The 18,241-nt window shown below is 49.7% G+C and overlaps 1 protein-coding gene across 1 annotated transcript in view; it reads left to right on the top strand.

Moving 5' to 3' along the window:
• Window positions 1-18,241, top strand: part of ggt6 (gamma-glutamyltransferase 6) — an 87,118-nt gene that overhangs the window by 66,117 nt on the left and 2,760 nt on the right. The window contains exon 3 of the mRNA XM_078396831.1: window positions 13,946-14,059. Coding sequence (XP_078252957.1) covers window positions 13,946-14,059 — 114 coding nt within the window. The remainder of the gene's footprint in view (window positions 1-13,945; window positions 14,060-18,241) is intronic.

Below are 18,241 nucleotides of genomic sequence, written 5' to 3'. Positions count from 1 at the left end.
CCCCCCCACTCCATCCCCCTCAACCCCCCCTTATCCTCCCCCTCCCTCCCTCCCCCCATCCTCCCAAGGAGATAGATTTAAACTTTAAAATGTGAATAACGTTTAAAAATATAACACCGATTTCAATTAAACTTCTTCCATTAGCACCAAAGGGACGACGGTGAGTAAGGTGGGCCTAAAATTGTCGCGCTATCGTGTGCCGTTTGGCTGTGCCAAAATGTGCCGTTTTGTCAGGAACAAACAAACAAACAAACAAACGAGTGTTTTAGTGTATAGATGGGCCAGATGTGGGCAAATGGGACGAGGCTAGATGGGGCATCTTGGTCAGCGTGGGCAAGTTGGGCCGGAAGGGTCTGTTTCCGTGCTGTGTACCCTCCATGACTCTGCAACAGATCTGTATAACGAATAACCAGGAGTTATACAGTCTGAAGAAGGGTCTCGACCCGAAACGTCACCCATTCCTTCTCTCCTGACCTGCTGAGTTACTCCAGCATTTTGTGAATAAATACCAGGAGTTACAAAGTCATCAAGAGTTCTTGATTAAACTCATTAAGCAATAGAAGCTTCAGTAATTAATCTGCACAACCATGAAATTAAATCACTTCCAGGCAAAAATATACTGTCAGTTAACGGCTCGATTCCTTTAGTTTTCTGAAATAAACTTGCTCATTTGACTTGCAGTGCAAGAAGCAAAGATGTGTATTGCACAATATTTTGTTTTATTTAATTTCCTTTGCAGATTTCTTTGCAGATTTACAAAGTAATCTCTCTGGTTTTGTTTTAGTTTCGAGATACACTGTGGAAACAGGCCCTTCAGCCCCCTGAGTCCGTGCCGACCAGCGATTCCCGGGGAATTAGCACCATCCTACACACAATAATGACAATTTACATTTTTTACCGAAGCCAATTAAACGACAAACCTGTGCGTCTTTGGATTGTGAGAGGAAACCAGAGCACCTGAGGAAAACCCACAAGATCACATGGAGAACGTACAAACTCTGTACAGGGTGAGGGGGGGGGGAGGGAGGAGAGGGTGCTGCACCAATGCAGGAGAGGTTTGGGCCCAACGGGTCCACTTAGCCTAGTATCTAGAGGATGTAACTAGGAAAATTGACTGGGGAGAGCCGCTGGATGTGGTGTACCTCGACTTTCAGAAAGCCTTCGACAAGGTCCCACATAGGAGATTGGTGGGCAAAATTAGAGCACATGGTATTGGAGGTAGAGTACTGACATGGATAGAAAATTGGTTGACAGACAGAAAGCAAAGAGTGGGGATAAATGGGTCCCTTTCAGAATGGCAGGCAGTGACTAGTGGGGTACCGCAAGGCTCGGTGTTGGGACCGCAGCTATTTACAATATACATCAATGACTTGGATGAAGGGATTAAAAGTACCATTAGCAAATTTGCCGATGATACAAAGCTAGGTGGCACTGTGAACTGTGAGGAAGATGCTATGAGGTTGCAGGGTGACTTGGACAGGTTGTGTGAGTGGGCGGATGCATGGCAGATGCAGTTTAATGTAGATAAGTGTGAGGTTATCCACTTTGGTGGTAAGAATAGGAAGGTAGATTATTATTTGAATGGTGTCAAGTTAGGAAAAGGGGACGTACAACGTGATCTGGGTGTCTTAGTGCATCAGTCACTGAAAGGAAGCATGCAGGTACAGCAGGCAGTGAAGAAAGCCATGGAATGTTGGCCTTCATAACAAGAGTTGAGTATAGGAGCAAAGAGGTCCTTCTGCAGTTGTACAGGACCCTAGTGAGACCGCACCTGGAGTACTGTGTGCAGTTTTGGTCTCCAAATTTGAGGAAGGATATTCTTGCTATTGAGGGCGTGCAGCGTAGGTTTACTAGGTTAATTCCCGGAATGGCGGGACTGTCATATGTTGAAAGACTGGAGCGACTAGGTTTGTATACACTGGAATTTAGAAGGATGAGAGGGGATCTTATCGAAACGTTTAAAATTATTAAGGGGTTGGACATGTTAGAGGCAGGAAACATGTTCCCAATGTTGGGGGAGTCCAGAACCAGGGGCCACAGTTTAAGAATAAGGGGTAGGCCATTTAGAACAGAGATGAGGAAAATCTTTTTTAGTCAGAGAGTTGTGAATCTGTGGAATTCTCTGCCTCAGAGGGCAGTGGAGGCCAATTCTCTGAATACATTCAAGAGAGAGCTAGATAGAGCTCTTAAGGATAGCGGAGTCAGGGGGTATGGGGAGAAAGCAGGAACGGGGTACTGATTGATCAGCCATGGTCACATTGAATGGCGGTGCTGGCTCGAAGGGCTGAATGGCCTACTCCTGCACCTATTGTCTATTGTCTATTGTCTATTATCCCTCTATCCATGTACCCAACCAAATGTCTCTCAAATGCTGTTTAAAATAGTACCTGCCTGGCCTACCTCCTCTGGCAGCTCATCCATATACCCACCACCCTCCGAGTGAGAAAGTCACCCCTCAGAAGTGTATTAAATCTTGTCCCTCTCACCTGGTTTCCGCACGGACCTGAGGTCACCCTGTACACTAGCAGTATCCTACACATTAGGGATAATTAACAATTAACAGAAGCCAATTAACCTACATAAACCTGTACGTCTGTGGAGTGTGGGAGGAAACGCATGCGATCACACTGCAAACACCGCACACACCTCACCCGAGGTCAGGATTGAACCTGGGTCTCTGGCATTGTGAGGCTCTACCAGCTGCACAACACACTGCCGACCCCCTAAAATGCAACGCCTAAACGTAGACTTGAACACTGGACCCTTGGATCACAAGTCTGATGCTCTACCGGCTGAGCTATCTGGGCACCCAATGGCTCCTGGGATTTTCCTGGCCCATGACAGATGTAAGGGGGAGAAGGAGCATTGGTGGACGGCAGCGAGAATCTCGAGGACACTCATTGGGAGCAGATGGAAGCCCTGCACAAGAAGCAAATGAGGCCGCACCGCCTTCCACACTACCCAAACCACCCTCCCAGTCGGTCATCTCCCGCTCCAGGAGTGTCAGGCTCCTACACCACAATCCCCTTCCAGTCTTTTTGATTTTTCTTTTAAATTTTAGAGATACAGCGCGGAAGCAGGCCCTTCGGCCCACTGGGTCCCTGCCGACCAGCGATCCCCGCACATTGACACTATCCTACACACACGAGGGACAATTTTTAAAAAACATTTGCCCAGCCATTTAACCTACATACCTGTACGCCTTTGGAGTGTTGGAGGAAACCGAAGATCTTGGAGAAAACCCACACAGGTCACGGGGAGAATGTACAAACTCCGTACAGACGGCGCCCGTCGTCAGGATCGAACCTGAGTCTCCGGCGCTGCATTCGCTGTAAGGCAGCAACTCTACCGCTGCGCCACCGTGCCGCCCATAACAGTCCCCACGGAACAAGACCCCCACCCCCCCACCCCCCCCAACTTCTGTGGTAAGGATTGCAAGCCATTGCACTGTGGCATTATAAATGGTAACGACTGCCTGCGGCAATCACTGGAGAATTACTTTGATTTTGCTTTCGCACATACAAGCCTTAAAAAAAAAGCTAAGTTATGATAACTAGTCTCAAGGGTTCGTTTTACCTGCCGCCAAGAAGATTAGTGGACGAGCTGAGGTTTGTTTAAAGTATTTGAAAGGATAACTGGTATCAACAAATTCTGCTGGGAATGCCCAGGATAAAGAACGATAGACAGCCTCAAAGTTACAGCTTGATCGTTCAGGAGAAGCACTTGGACAGCACAGCACAGAAGCAGGCCCTTCGGCCCAACTTGTCCATGCAGACTAAGATGCCCCACCTAAGCTAGTCCCTTTTAAGTAACTTCTTCTTACACCCCTCCCCCATTTGCCCCTTTCCTCCACCTTAGTCATTTTACCAGTTCCACCGGTCTCCATATTGTATCCCTCTTGAGATCACATTTTCCCTAGCCAAAAATGGGCCTACCAGGCACCGCCCTGCCTGGTAGGGTTGGCAACTGTCCCGTATTAGCCGGGACATCCCGTATTTTGGGCTAAATTGTTTTGTCCCGTATGGGACCGCCGTTGACCGGTATTAGGCCCGGGGGGCGCTGTAGGTCCGGACACTGTAGGCCCGGACACTGTAGGTCCGGACACTGTAGGCTCGGACACTGTAGGCCCGGACACTGTAGGCTCGGACACTGTAGGCCCGGACACTGTAGGACCGGTCAGTGTAGGCCCGGGCATCCCCTGACGGAGGTTGCGTAGCAACCCGCCTCCCAGCCCTGGCGGCCGCCGCCGTTGGTGGAGCGGGAGCACGTGGCCGCTGGCTGGGTGAGGCCACTTGGGGTGCGGGGCGGTGACATCACCTTGTCCCTTATTTGGGAGTGAGATAGCTGGCACCCCTATTTGTGGCTGACCCTGATTGGTCCTGGTCTTATTTCGTCAGCTTTTCACCCCCACCCCCCACCTACTTTCAGTCTTACATCCTTTTTTTCCTAATGCTTTCTGATCCGCTGAGTTACTCCTGCACTTATTAGTTAATCTATATATCTATCTATATTATTATACTACTAGAACGCAGATCTTGTAAATATATATATATATATATAATCCGCATGTATCTATCTATGTATTTCTGTGATTTCACCAAAACGGTAAACCATAGTGCCATAGTTTTTGCACCACCTTAATCACCACTCTCGCAGCAACTCTTTATGAACTTTCATTTAAATCGGTCATATTTTTAAAGTTACAGACATTTTAAAGTTCAAAAATCTCCTTTCTAAACACATTTTTCCAAGGGCTACTGTGCGTCTGACGTCACCATAGGGCACGCACGGACTCTCTCTTCACTCGCACAAACAAGATGGACGCCGTTAGCGGAGCCGCCCGCAATCAGTGGCTCTCCTCCTCTCTCCCCTCGCTTCTCTCCTCTCTTCCCTCGCTTCTCTCTTCTCTCCCCTCGCTTCTCTATCCCCTCTCCCCTCTCCTCTCTCCCCTCTCGGGTAATCCCAGCTCGGCTAGGCCACAGCCGCCGCCGCGCTGCCCGTCTCCAGTAGTCCGCCGCTCCGGGAGAGTTAGAGTGGGGGGGACGGGGAGGGTGGGAGGAGGAGAGAGTGGGGGTGGGAGGGAGAGTGCGACTGGGGAGGGGGACAGCAGGAGTGGGGGGAGGGGGGGTTGGAGGTGGGGGGAAGAGAGTGTGGGGGAACGGGCGGGGTGGGGGAGAGTAAGAGTGGGGCTGGGGGAGGAGAGAATGGGGGGGTGGGGGAATGGGTCCAACTTTGACCACTTTGTCTAGTATATTACTAAAACTCTTTCTGAAAACTAATTTCAGTCTGAAGTAGGGTCTCGACCCGAAATGTTGCCCATTCCTTCTCTCCTGAGATGCTGCCTGACCAGCTGAGTTACTCCAGCATTTTGTGAATAAATACCTTCGATTTGTACCAGCATCTGCAGTTATTTTCTTATATTATTAAAACTCTCATCTTGTTTGTTTGTGCGTTTGTTCGTTCGTAAATATATTTATACCCGAAATACAGCCAAAACGGTACATGATAGCGCAACAATTTTAGGCCCACCTTTCTCACCATTGGCCTGTGGTTCAAATGGTTGTTATATTTTAAAAGTTATTCATTTTTTAAACTTTAAAAATCACTTTTTAAACTTTAATAAATCCCTTTGCCACTTGTCCTTCCCGTCAGCCGCGCCTGCGCAGTAATACCTCCATGATTGACGTCACAATGGGATCCCAACGGAAACCCAACGGGTCCGCGCCTGTGCAGTTGCGGCCCGTTGATCTAATACTTACGTAAGATGGCCGCCGGATGTGCGGGTGCTCTCAAAGCGCGCTGGTTGTCCACCGGGGCTACTTCCCGCTCAAAGCAACGGCCGTCCCCATCGAGGTGCCGCTGCAGGAGAGGTTTGCACCCAACGGGTCCACCGGTCGCTCTGGACGAAGCCCCGTGGCCGGGGCGAGTGGCTCCCTCTCCCCTTTCCTCGTTTTGTGCAAGGTAACGTTCGTGCAAGGTAAAACCAATAAAGACCAGTATAGGTAGTCCTATATTTGACAGTAGCTCAGGACTGCTCTCAGGTTACGATAGGATGCTTCAGTTGCCTGATAGCAGCAATGTTGTTGTCGTCCCTGCCTCCACTGCCTCCTCTGACAGCTCGTTCCATACATCCCTCTTGAGATCACATTTTCCCTAGCCAAAAATGGGCCTACCAGGCACCGCCCTGCCTGGTAGTGTTGCCAACTATCCCGTATTAGCCGGGACATCCCGTATTTTGGGCTAAATTGGTTTGTCCCGCCCTTGTCCCGTATTAGGCCCGGGGGGCGTTGTAGGCCTGGATGCTGTAGGCCTGGAATCTGTAGGCCCGGACGCTGTAGGCCTGGACGCTGTAGGCCCGGATGCAATAGGTCTGGACAGTGTAGGCTCAGACACTGTAGGCCCGGGCACCGCGTAACAGACGTTTCGTAGTAACCCACCTCCCAGCCTGGGCAGCCGCCCATTGGTGGAGCGGGAGCACGTGGCTGCTGGCTGGGTGAGGTCAGATGGGGCGCGGGGTGGTGACGTTACCTTGTCCCTTATTTGGGAGTGAGATAGTTGGCAACCCTAATAAAGCCGTAGCTCTAATGTGACCTGGATGGATGAATCCCTCGTCAACTCCTGCGCCGAGTTCTGTCACAGGGTCAAATGAACTCAGGGAAACGCCCAGAGAAACGGTTGAAAGACGGTATCCAGGATCACCTCCAGCACACAGGCCGAGCCGCAAAAGAACTGTGACAGGACTGGCTGGCATAAACCACTCGGAAGGCGGTCAGCGGTTTTGAGGACAATCGCCGAAGCCGACTCGTTAGCGCCAGAGGCAGGAGGAAGGCGGCAACCCTAAATCCCCCCCCACACAGTGGCCTTCATGAGTCCCACCTGTGTGGCGCAAACATCGTGAGCCACCCTCGATCCCACAAGACGAGAGACAGCACAACCGTGCTATCGTGGTCTACGACTGGCCACCACCAACACCATTGTCCCTGGTGTGTAGGGAGTGGGCGAGTAAGTGGGATAATGTAGAACTAATGCGAACAGGTGATAAATGGTCGACGTGGACTCAGTGGGCCGAAGGGCCCGTTTCCACGCCGTATCTGCGTGTCATTCTGGTCGCCCCATTACAGGAAAGGTGTGGGGGCTCTGGAGAGGTTGCAGATAGAGTTTGCACAATGCTGCCTGGATTAGCGGGTATTAGCTATCGGGAGAGGTTGGACAGACTTGGATTGTTTATCTGGAATGCCGGAGGTTGCGATGAGATCTTATAGAAGGATAAAAACATTTATGTGGCATAGATGGAGTAGACAGTCAGAACATTTTTTCCCCAGAGTGGAGACATCAGAGGGCATGGCTCTAAGGTTAGAGGGGCAAAGTTTAAAGGAGACCGGACGACCCGTTGGGTTCCCGTTGTGACAGCGGTCGATGGAAAAAAAAGACATACAATTTTAATATTATTGAGTGGCCAAACTTTAACTTGAAGAAAATTTGAGCATTTACCTCAGGAGTCATGGATCAACGAAGCAGGCGTTTAATGACAACATTGAACGCGGAAGTATTAGATCAAAATGGCGATGTTTATTTTATGGGGTATGTGTTCAAAATACAACCAAAACGGTGCACGATAGCGCAACAATTTGAACGAAACTTGATACTGCACACCGCAGGGGAATGGTGAGTAAGGTGGGCCTAGAATTGTTGCGCTATCGTGTACCGTTTTGGCTGTATTTCGGGAACATACAAACATGCTTATATATATAATAATAAGATGAGATTTTTTTGTAATATACAGATGTGCAGGGCCAGTTTTTTACACAGAGAGTGGTGGGTGCCTGGAATGTACTGCCAGGGATGATGGTGGAGACAGTTACAATAAATGGCATTCACAAGGCTTTTGTGTAGACCGAGAATGGTGGGATATGGATTATGTGTAGGTTGATAGGGTCTGGTCTTGTTCGGCATAGACATTGTGGGCTGAAGGGCGTGCACTTGTGCATTCACTTGTTCCATGTACTATCTCTAAACTAAATCACAATCACAGTCACAATCATACTTTATCAGCCAAGTATGTTTTGCAACACACGAGGAACTTAATTTGCCGCACAGTCATAACAGTAAAAAGTAACAGGACACAGAAAATACATTTTAACATGAACATCCACCACAGTGACACCTCCACATTCCTCACTGTGATGGAAGGTGAAAAATCGTTCAATCTCTTCCCTTCTTTGTCCTCCCGCGGTCGGGGGCCTCGAGCCTTCGGTTGACGGGACGATCTTGACTCCCGTAGCGGGCGGCATGTCTTCCTCTTCGGTGCGATCAAGCTCCTGCATCGGTGGGGGGGGGGGGAATCTCAGCTCCCCCACGCCGGGCGATCTACCCCGGGTCGGGACCACTAAACTGAACCGAATTGATGGATTTATTGGGTGAGGCTTCTAAGGAATAAATCTGGTAAATTAGTTGAGGTGAAGATCGGTCAGGGGTCTAATTAAATGGCACGGATGGCTCACAGTAGCTGATGTGTCTGTGTGGGGGTGCGGGAGTAGATTTATGGGCGTGTGTGTGAGTGTGTGAGAGAGGACAAACCGTCACATTATATGATATGTGTGCGTGCATGCGCATGTATAACACCATATCTGATCGATGATTATGTGCTTCATTTCCCGACTTAGAGCTATCAGCACAATGTATCACCAAACAAGAGCAAATAATTAGGATAAATAAATGCTGAAAACACAAGTGCCCGGCAACAGTCTCCATCCTTGCAACAAAAATAATTGCCTTACTTTTTTCTAAAAACCCTCTGTAAATGTCCTCAATAACATTTACGTTGGATAAGTCAAACACTGCATCTGCAGTTGACACTATTTCTTGGCGGGTGATGTAAAGGTGCAGGAAATGATTCTTCCATTTTAGTTTAGTTTAGAGATGCAGTGCTGAGACAGGCCCTTCGGCCCACCGAGTCAGTGCCGACCAGCGATCACACCGTACGTACACCAGCACATTCGGGACAATTTAAATCTTCACCGAAGGCAATTAACCTACAAACCTGCAAGTCTTTGGAGTGTGGGAGGAAACCGGAGCACCCGGAGAAAACCCACGCGGTCGCAGGGAGAACATACAAAGTCCGTACAGACAGCACCCGTAGTCAGGATAGAACCCGGGGCCAGGGCACAGTAAGGCACCATCTCTACCACTACGCCACTGTGCTACCCATGTTTAGTTTGGTTTCCTTTATTGTCAGGTGTACCGAGGTACAGTGAAAAGCTATTTTGTTGTGTGCTCTCCAGTTATCTGGAGGTGTGCGTTTTCACACTTCTGCACCTCTTGCCTGATGGGACAGGGAGAAGGGGGAGTAACCAGGGTGAGACTGGTCCTTGATTACGCTGCTGGCCTTGCCGAGGAAGCGTGAGGTGTAGATGGAGTCAATGGAAGGGAGGTTGGTTTGTGTGACGGTCTGGGCTGCGTCCACAATTCTGTGCAGTTTCTTGCCATCTTGGATGGAGCTGTTCCCAAACCGAGCTGTGATGCATCCCGATGAAATGCTTTCTACACAGTCCTTAGTGCAACCAAAGACAGTCCATTGTTCATAGATGAGGTGGGTTTCGTGTCATGTTCAAGAGGCTGACGGCTGTTGTGAGGAAGCAGTTTGTGAACCTGGAAGTCAGGCTTCTCAGGCTCCTGTAGCTTCTTCTTCTTGATGGTCGGAGTGAAATGAGAGGGTGGTGTGGGTCTCTGATGATGCTGGCTGCCTTTTTGAGACAGCGCCTCTTATTGATCCCTTCGATGGTGCGGAGGTCCAGAGGGTATTTAGGAAAAGTCTTTGTATCATAAAATGCCTCGAGCATCGAGAATCTTTTTAAAGACACCGTGATGACAACGGAAAAACCAGGAGGGACAACGGCCTTCAACCCAACATAAAGACTCTCAAAGGGAAAAAGTCCTGAAAAAAATAAGAGGCTGCATACCCTTCTTATGAGGCCTCCTATTTTAAAACTTAGCTTGGCTTCCAAAGATTGGCGTATCCAACAACAAACTCATCGGTGGGCCAAAGCCTATGGAGCAGAGGGAGGAAATAGAATTGGGGCAGGATAGCAGATAAATCAGGCAGTGGCTTGCTATCGTAACCTCTTTGGATCGTTCACCTTGTCGCGGTGAAGAGGCGCCCATGATTCCGAGAGCGATGCCGTAGGACGCACGAGCTTCTGGTAGGGCTACCCACGGCGGTGAGGTGGAGGATCAGGGTCCAGACTAAAAAATGTTCCAACCTACAAGACCTCAACGGCAGACCAGGCGGACAAAGTCATCTTGAACTCAACGGCTATGAAGGCGGATGAAGGCTGCAGCGGATCCATCATCTCCAAACGTCTCGGCTCCCTTGCCATTGGAATGAGTTGACTGATTTGTGAAGGACCGCGTGCTTCTTGGAGTGCAACATCGAGAGCGCGTCAAACAAACGCACGCACGGGCGTCTTCGTTCTGCGAGGAGCGCAACACTTCACTCGAGACTTTTGGCGATGGGGGAAGGGCGACGGGAGCCAGCGAAGTGATGGCTGGAAGGTCCTGGTCAAGAACACGTACGGAAACGGTGAACGCTTGACCCAATCGCTGCAGCGGAACGTAGACCATCATCCTGGACCGCGAGGGGAAGCCATGACGGCTATCGTAAAGAGAGAGCCAAGAATGCCGCTGCAGAAATATTCACAGATGATAAATGAGACCGGGGGTCGGTAATGAGTTACGAAGTGTTAGAGACACTGTCTCGGGTTACAATAGTACTCCTGAATGTTGCTGCTCTCCGTCTGTAAAACGCTGTGCGGTGATACGTCCAGCACTGAAGTCCAAGAACAAGTCTTGATACTTTCCAGTGCAACGTTGTGGTGCGAGGTGAATGGGATTTAAAAGTCTTCAGTGTAGTTTAGTGTGGAGATACAGCCTGGAAACAGGCCCTCCAGTCCACGTGGCCATCGATTCAGCCAACCGCAAAGGATGTTTCTGAAGATTTTTTTGAGTTTGGAGATACGGCGTTGAAAGAGGACCCTCGGCCCACCGAGTTCACGCCGACCAGCGATCACCCCGTACACCAAAGATACTAGAGGAACAAGATGGACCACTCCGTTGAAATCGCCTATACTGGTGTAGTACGCAAAGGAACCATTTTAGTAAGCAAACAATAGACAATAGACAATAGGTGCAGGAGGAGGCCATTCGGCCCTTCGAGCCAGCACCGCCATTCAATGTGATCATGGCTGATCATTCTCAATCAGTACCCCGTTCCTGCCTTCTCCCCATACCCCCTGACTCCGCTATCCTTAAGAGCTCTATCTAGCTCTCTCTTGAATGCATTCAGAGGATTGGCCTCCACTGCCTTCTGAGGCAGAGAATTCCACAGATTCACAACTCTCTGACTGAAAAAGTTTTTCCTCATCTCAGTTCTAAATGGCCTACCCCTTATTCTTAAACTGTGGCCCCTTGTTCTGGACTCCCTCAACATTGGGAACATGTTCCCTGCCTCTAACGTGTCCAACCCCTTAATAATCTTATATGTTTCGATAAGATCTCCTCTCATCCTTCTAAATTCCAGTGTATACAAGCCTAGCCGCTCCAGTCTTTCAACATACGACAGTCCTGCCATTCCGGGAATTAACCTAGTAAACCTACGCTGCACGCCTTCAATAGCAAGAATATCCTTCCTTTGCAAAACCCGCCGTTCGCTATGCCTCCTGTAGTGTAATCAGTGTTGTGGGGGAACAGTATGTGTGATGATACCATTAAAATGCAGAATATATCTCATCTATCAACTCACAGGTTTTTGTTATTTTTCTTTTTAAATGTTTCTGCAAGTTTCTGCCTACTAAAATGGCGCCGTGACCTACTGTGGTTTTTAGGGTCGAGCGGTCTATCTTGTTCCTCTAGTATCTTTGCCGTACACTAGCACAAGGGACAATTTACAGATGCTAATTAACCTGCAGATCTGTACATATTTGGAGTGCGGGAGGAAACCAAAGCACCCAGAGAAAACCCACACAGTCACAGGGAGAACGTGCAAACCCCACATAGACCGCACCCGAGGTCAGGATTGAACCCGGGTCTCTGGCACTGTAAGGCAGCAACTCTAACTGTGCTGCCCCTTTTCAAAACCATTTAGTAATGGAGTTATAAATAAGTTCTATGTTATTCCACTTTCTCATCCACTTCTTACACACTAAGAGCAATTTGCAGAGGCCGACTAGCCTACAAACCGACACGTCTTTCGGTTGTGGGAGGAAATCGGAGTACCCAGAGCAAATCCATGTTTCGGAGCGAGAGCCTTCTTCATTCTGATTGTCATGACCCAGAAAGTCACCTATCCATGTTCTCCAGAGATGCTGCCTGACCCGCTGAGTTACTCCAGCACTCTGTGAAACGTCACCTATCCATGTTCCTCAGAGATGCTGCCTGACCCGCTGAGTTACTCCAGCACTCTGTGAAATGTCACCTATCCATGTTCTCCAGAGATGCTGCCTGACCCGCTGAGTTACTCCAGCACTCTGAAACGTCACCTATCCATGTTCTCCAGAGATGCTGCCTGACCCGCTGAGTTACTCCAGCACTCTGTGAAACGTCACCTACCCATGTTCTCCAGAGATGCTGCCTGACCCGCTGAATTACTCCAGTACTTTTGTCCTTTTATGAAGGTTTAGCAGGCTCGATATCTTTCATTAATGAAGTTGCGTTGTTATTATTTGTAATACCATTTCATTCATTCAGCTTTGGTATATTCAAGAAGCGCACATCAGTAATCTAACTGTAAAGGGTGCAGAGAAGATGTGCGAGGATGTTGCCAGGACTCGAGGACCTGAGCTCTAGGGAGAGGTGTGGCAGACTAGGCTATTCCTTGGAGCGCAGGAGGATGAGGGGTGATCTTATTGAGGTGTACAAAATCATAAGAGGAATAGACTGGGTAAACGCTAGAGTAGGCAAATTGAAATTCAGAGAACATAGGTTTAAGGTGATGGGGAAAAAATTTACTGGGAACCTGAGGGGTGATTTTTTTTACACAAAGGGTGATGGGTGTATGGAATGAGCTGCCGGAGGATGTTGCCAGGACCTCTGGGGCCTGAGGAATAGGGAGAGGATGGACAGGCTAAAACTATTCCTTGGAGCACTAGGGGTGATATGAGAGAGGTGTATAAATGATAAAGCAGAGGGGAGGGACAAAATTCACCACAATTCTAAGGGGCAACTTTTTCCATTCAGAAGGTGGTGGTTGAAACATAGAAACATAGAAAATAGGTGCAGGAGTAGGCCATTCGGCCCTTCGAGCCTGCACCGCCATTCAATATGATCATGGCTGATCATCCAACTCAGTATCCCGTATCTGCCTTCTCTCCATACCCCCTGTTCCCTTTAGCCACAAGGGCCACATCTAACTCCCTCTTAAATATAGCCAATGAACTGGCCTCAACTACCTTCTGTGGCAGAGAATTCCACAGATTCACCACTCTCTGTGTGAAAAAAAACGTTCTCATCTCGGTCCTAAAAGACTTCCCCCTTATCCTTAAACTGTGACCCGTTGTTCTGGACTTCCCCAACATTGGGAACAATCTTCCTGCATCTAGCCTGTCCAACCCCTTAAGAATTTTGTAAGTTTCTATAAGATCCCCCCTCAATCTTCTAAATTCCAGCGAGTACAAGCCGAGTCTATCCAATCTTTCTTCATATGAAAGTCCTGCCATCCCAGGAATCAATGGACCAACTGCTGGAGGAGGTAGTTGAGGCAGGGACTACCACAATGTTTAAGAAACATTTGGACAGATATATGGATAGGACAGGTTTAGAGGGATGTGGCTCACGTGCAAGCAGGTGGGATGCGTGTACAGGAGACATGTTGGTCGACGTGGGGAAGTTGAGCCGAAGGGCCTGTTTCGACACCGTATGACTATGAATCTAATGCCTGCTCTTTGCCATTTAGAGATCTGCTCCGCCTTTGCGAAGGAAATTCTGCTTGAAGGCGGCAACGCGGTGGATGCTGGGGTGGTGGCGATGATGTGTTTGGGAGTGGTGCATCCGCACAGCACCGGCATAGGTAGGTGGCGTTAAAGTGTAGTTTAGTTTAGAGATACAGCATGGAAACAGGCCCTTTGGCCCACTGAGTCCGCGCCGACCATCGATCACCCGCTCACACAAGCTCTGTTATCCCACTTTCACTCCCTACGCACTAGGGACAATCTGCAGGAGCCAATTCGCCTACAAACCTGAACTTTTTTAGCGCGTGGGAGGAAACCGGAGCACCCGGAGAAAAAACACGCAGGTCGAGGGGAGAAAGTTTCAACTCCGTACAGACAGCAGTCAGGATCGAAGCTGGGTCTCTGACGCTGCCAGGCAGCAACTCTACCACAGCGAGGAGTTGACAGTGGCGATGCTGCTGGCTTATATTCAAACTCATCTGTGTCAGGGAGAGGGTAAAGGGCCTGTCCCACTTAGGCGATTGTTTAGGCGACTGCCGGCGACCATCATCGTCGTAGCAGGTCGCCGACCCCCCTACCATAATGTCTACGACAAGCTACAACAACCTACCTCCTAGTCGACGTCAAGCTACGGCAAGCAACCGACAACCAGCGACCCAATCGTCGCGAGTAGGACGTCCACCTACGACCGCGCCTACGACAACCTACGACCACGCAGGCGGCAATCTACGACAACCGAAGTCAACCTACGACAAGCTACGACCCTGTCGGCGACAACTGAAGACAATTCACATCAATTTGGCTTCTGGTTTTGATGCCGGTACCTGTTGCCGGTTGACGTAGGCAGTCGCCAATGGAATTCACAAGAAGTCAGCACCGGCGACAACCTACGTCACCTGGCGACAACCTACGACAGCGCCCCCGTCAGGAGACGTCAAGCTACGATCATTGGCGTCAAACTAACAGTCGCCGAATATTTATAAACATTTCAAAATCCAGCGGCGGCCAGAAAGATGCTACGACTCTTTGGAGACGACTCACGACTGTACAGGCGACACCCCGGCAACCGTGTGGCCTAGTCACCTAGAAAACCGCCTACGTGGGACAGGGGTTTCTGGGGGCTCACTGTCAATAGACTGACCATGGAGTGACTGAACGCAAGTGCTAGAACTGCATTTTAAAAGCATTTGGACAGATACATGGTTCCCGAGAATTCTCTGAATGCATTCAAGAGAGAGCTAGATAAAGCTCTTAAGGATAGCGGAGTCAGGGGGTATGGGGAGAAGGCAGGAATGGGGTACTGATTGAGAGTGATCAGCCATGATCACATTGAATGGCGGTGCTGGCTCGAAGGGCCGAATGGCCTCCTCCTGTCTATTGTCTAATGTTCCTGGGAATGATTGGGTCAACAGATGATGAGCGTTTGACGGGTCTGTGCCTGCCATCGCTGCAGTTTAGAAGGATGAGGACTTCATTGAAAGTTGCCATATAGTTAAAGACCTGGATAGAGTTGATGTGGAGAGGATATTTCCACTATTGGGACAGTCTGTTCCCAGAGGGCGCAGCCTAAGAATTAAAAGGGACGTACCATTAGAAAGGAGTTGAGGAGGATTTTTTTTTTAGCCAGAGGCTGCTGACACTGTGGAATTCATTGCCACAGACGGCCGTGGATGCAAAGTCATTGGGCAATTTTAATGCAGAGATTGGCAGGTTCTTAATTAGTGTGGGTGTCAAAGGTCATGGGGAGAAGGCAGGAAAATGGGGTTAAAAGGGAAAGATAGATCAGCCATGATTGGCCTAATTACGCTCCCATGATTTATGAACTAATTAACATAGATAGGAAAGCATTAGAGGGATACTAGATCGAGTGGACTCGTTGGACCCAAAGCTCCCCTGCATTGGTGTAGCACCCTCCCCTCCCCAACTCCCCCCTTTCCCCCTTCCCCGCCCCTCCCCCTCCCCGCCCCTCCCCCTCCCCGCCCCTCCCCCTCCCCGCCCCTCCCCCTCCCCCTCCCCGGCCCCCTTTTTTGCATATCTTTCATTCATTGTTCTATATCTCTACATCATCGTCCATATCTCTCGTTTCCCTAATCCCTAACTAGTCTGAAGAAGGGTCTCAACCCAAAACATCACCAATTCCTTCCCTCCAGAGATGCTGCCTGACCCGCTGAGTTACTCCAGCACTCTGTGAAACGTCACCTATCTGTGTTCTCCAGAGATGCTGCCTGACCCGCTGAGTTACTCCAGCACTTTGTGTCTTTAAAAAAAACAAAAACCATCTGCAGTTCCTTGGGGTCCACACTGCCTCTCGTGGCGTGTCACTGTGTCTTGGATCGGTGACCTTTTTAGTGAGGGTCCCTTCTTCAGACTGAAGACTTCCGAAGAAAGGCTTTCGACCTGAAATGTCACCGATCCACGTCTCCAGAGATGCTGCCTGACCCGCTGAGTTACTCCAGCACTCTGTGAAACGTCACCTATCCATGTTCTCCAGAGATGCTGCCTGACCCGCTGAGTTACTCCAGCACTTTGGGTCTTTTTCTTTTCACCCAAAGAGTGTCGGCTTATTGACTCAAAAGCCAGGTCTCGCCACGGTAGACAGCTAGTACAACTGATAGGTCACTCTTTGAAGCAGTGAAAGGAATTATCTTGGTGTCCTCGTGAATATTTAATGCAGACCTCCGCCAGAGCTGGGGAAAGAGACTTATTTATGGAGTACTATTATTAGGATCAACACACGCAATTTACAGATTGAATACCTACGAGACAAGTGTCAGCTTGCTCATCTGGAATGCGTTCTCTGCAGGTCACAGGGTGCATGGGATTGAATGATTAATTAACCTGGATATTCTGGACCAGCTGCGAGCCGGAGAATCAAAAGAACAAGAAATCATGCTGAAGTTACAAAGGGCAGCAGAAGTTGCAATCTTGACCAAGAAACAAAGGGGCGGAGTAACTCAGCGGGACGTATAGAACAGTGCAGCACAGGAACGGGCCCTTCGGCCCACAATGCCTCTGCTGAACATAACGCCAAACCTAAAGGCCTGGGTAGAGTGGATGTGGAGAGGATGTTTCCAGTAGTGGGGGAGTCTAGGACCAGAGGGCACAGCCTCACAATAAATGGGCATACCTTTAGAATGGAGATGAGGAGGAGTTTCTTTAGCTGGAGGGTGGTGAATCTGTGGGATTCATTGCTGCAGACGGTTATGGAGGTCAAGTTATTGGGCATTAGTAAAGTGGAGATTGACGGGTACTTGATTAGTGAGGGCAGGAGAATGGGCTTTAGAGGGAGAGATAGATCAGCCACTAACAAATGCTGGGGCCAACTCCATGGGCCAAATGGCCTAATTTTTCTTGTGGACCTATCCTATCCATGTCCCTGACGTTGGGATAGATAGTGTCTCAAACATTGGGATCGATAGTGTGGGAGATTGGCATTCCATCATGCTATCAGACAGTCCAGACTCCAGGTATACTGCACGCTGCCTCAGGAAAGGTTGGGAGAGGATGTAGAGAGGATAGGGTTCGAGAGATATGGGGCCAATACAGGCAAGTAGGATTAGTTTGGATGGGCCGTCATGGACAGGTCGGGCCGAAGGGCCTGTTTTCTTGGTGTGTGACTCCTCGACTACTTTCTGACTGATCGATAGGAAAGGTTTAGAGGGTCACGGGTCCAACACGAGCCAATGGGATTACTTAAATGGAGCATCCTGGTTGGCATGAATGAGTCGGGCTGAAGGGCCTGTTTCCTTGCTGTGTAACTCTACATCTCCATGACTAGGGGTGCCAACTATCTCACTCCCAAATACGGGACAAGGTGACGTCACCACCCCGCGCCCCACGTGACCTCACCCAGCCAACGGCCACGTGCTCCCGCTCCACCAATGGAGGCCGCCCAGATTGCTACGCAACCTCCATTAGGCGGCACCCGGGCCTCCGGACCTAGACTGTTCCGGAGCTAAAATGTCAGAAACCTAGAGTGTCGGGACCTACAGAACTGGGACCTACAGCATCGGGACCCACAGCGTCCAGGCCTACAGCTTCCAGGCCTACATCGTCCAGGCCTACAACGTCCAGGCCTACAGTATCGGGATCTACAGCTTCGGGACCCACAGCATCCAGGCCTGCAGCTTCCAGGCCTACAGCATCCAGGCCTACAGCGTCCAGGCCTACAGTGTCGGGACCTACAGCGTCCAGGCCTACAGTGTCGGGACCTACAGCATCGGGATCTACAGCGTCCAGGCCTACAGTGTCCGGGCCTACAGCATCGGGACCTACAGCGTCCAGGCCTACAGTGTCCGGGC

This window comes from Rhinoraja longicauda, chromosome 3 (assembly GCF_053455715.1).
Source record: "Rhinoraja longicauda isolate Sanriku21f chromosome 3, sRhiLon1.1, whole genome shotgun sequence".
Classification (NCBI taxonomy): domain Eukaryota; kingdom Metazoa; phylum Chordata; class Chondrichthyes; order Rajiformes; family Arhynchobatidae; genus Rhinoraja; species Rhinoraja longicauda.
This window is presented reverse-complemented; position numbering and strand designations above follow the sequence as displayed.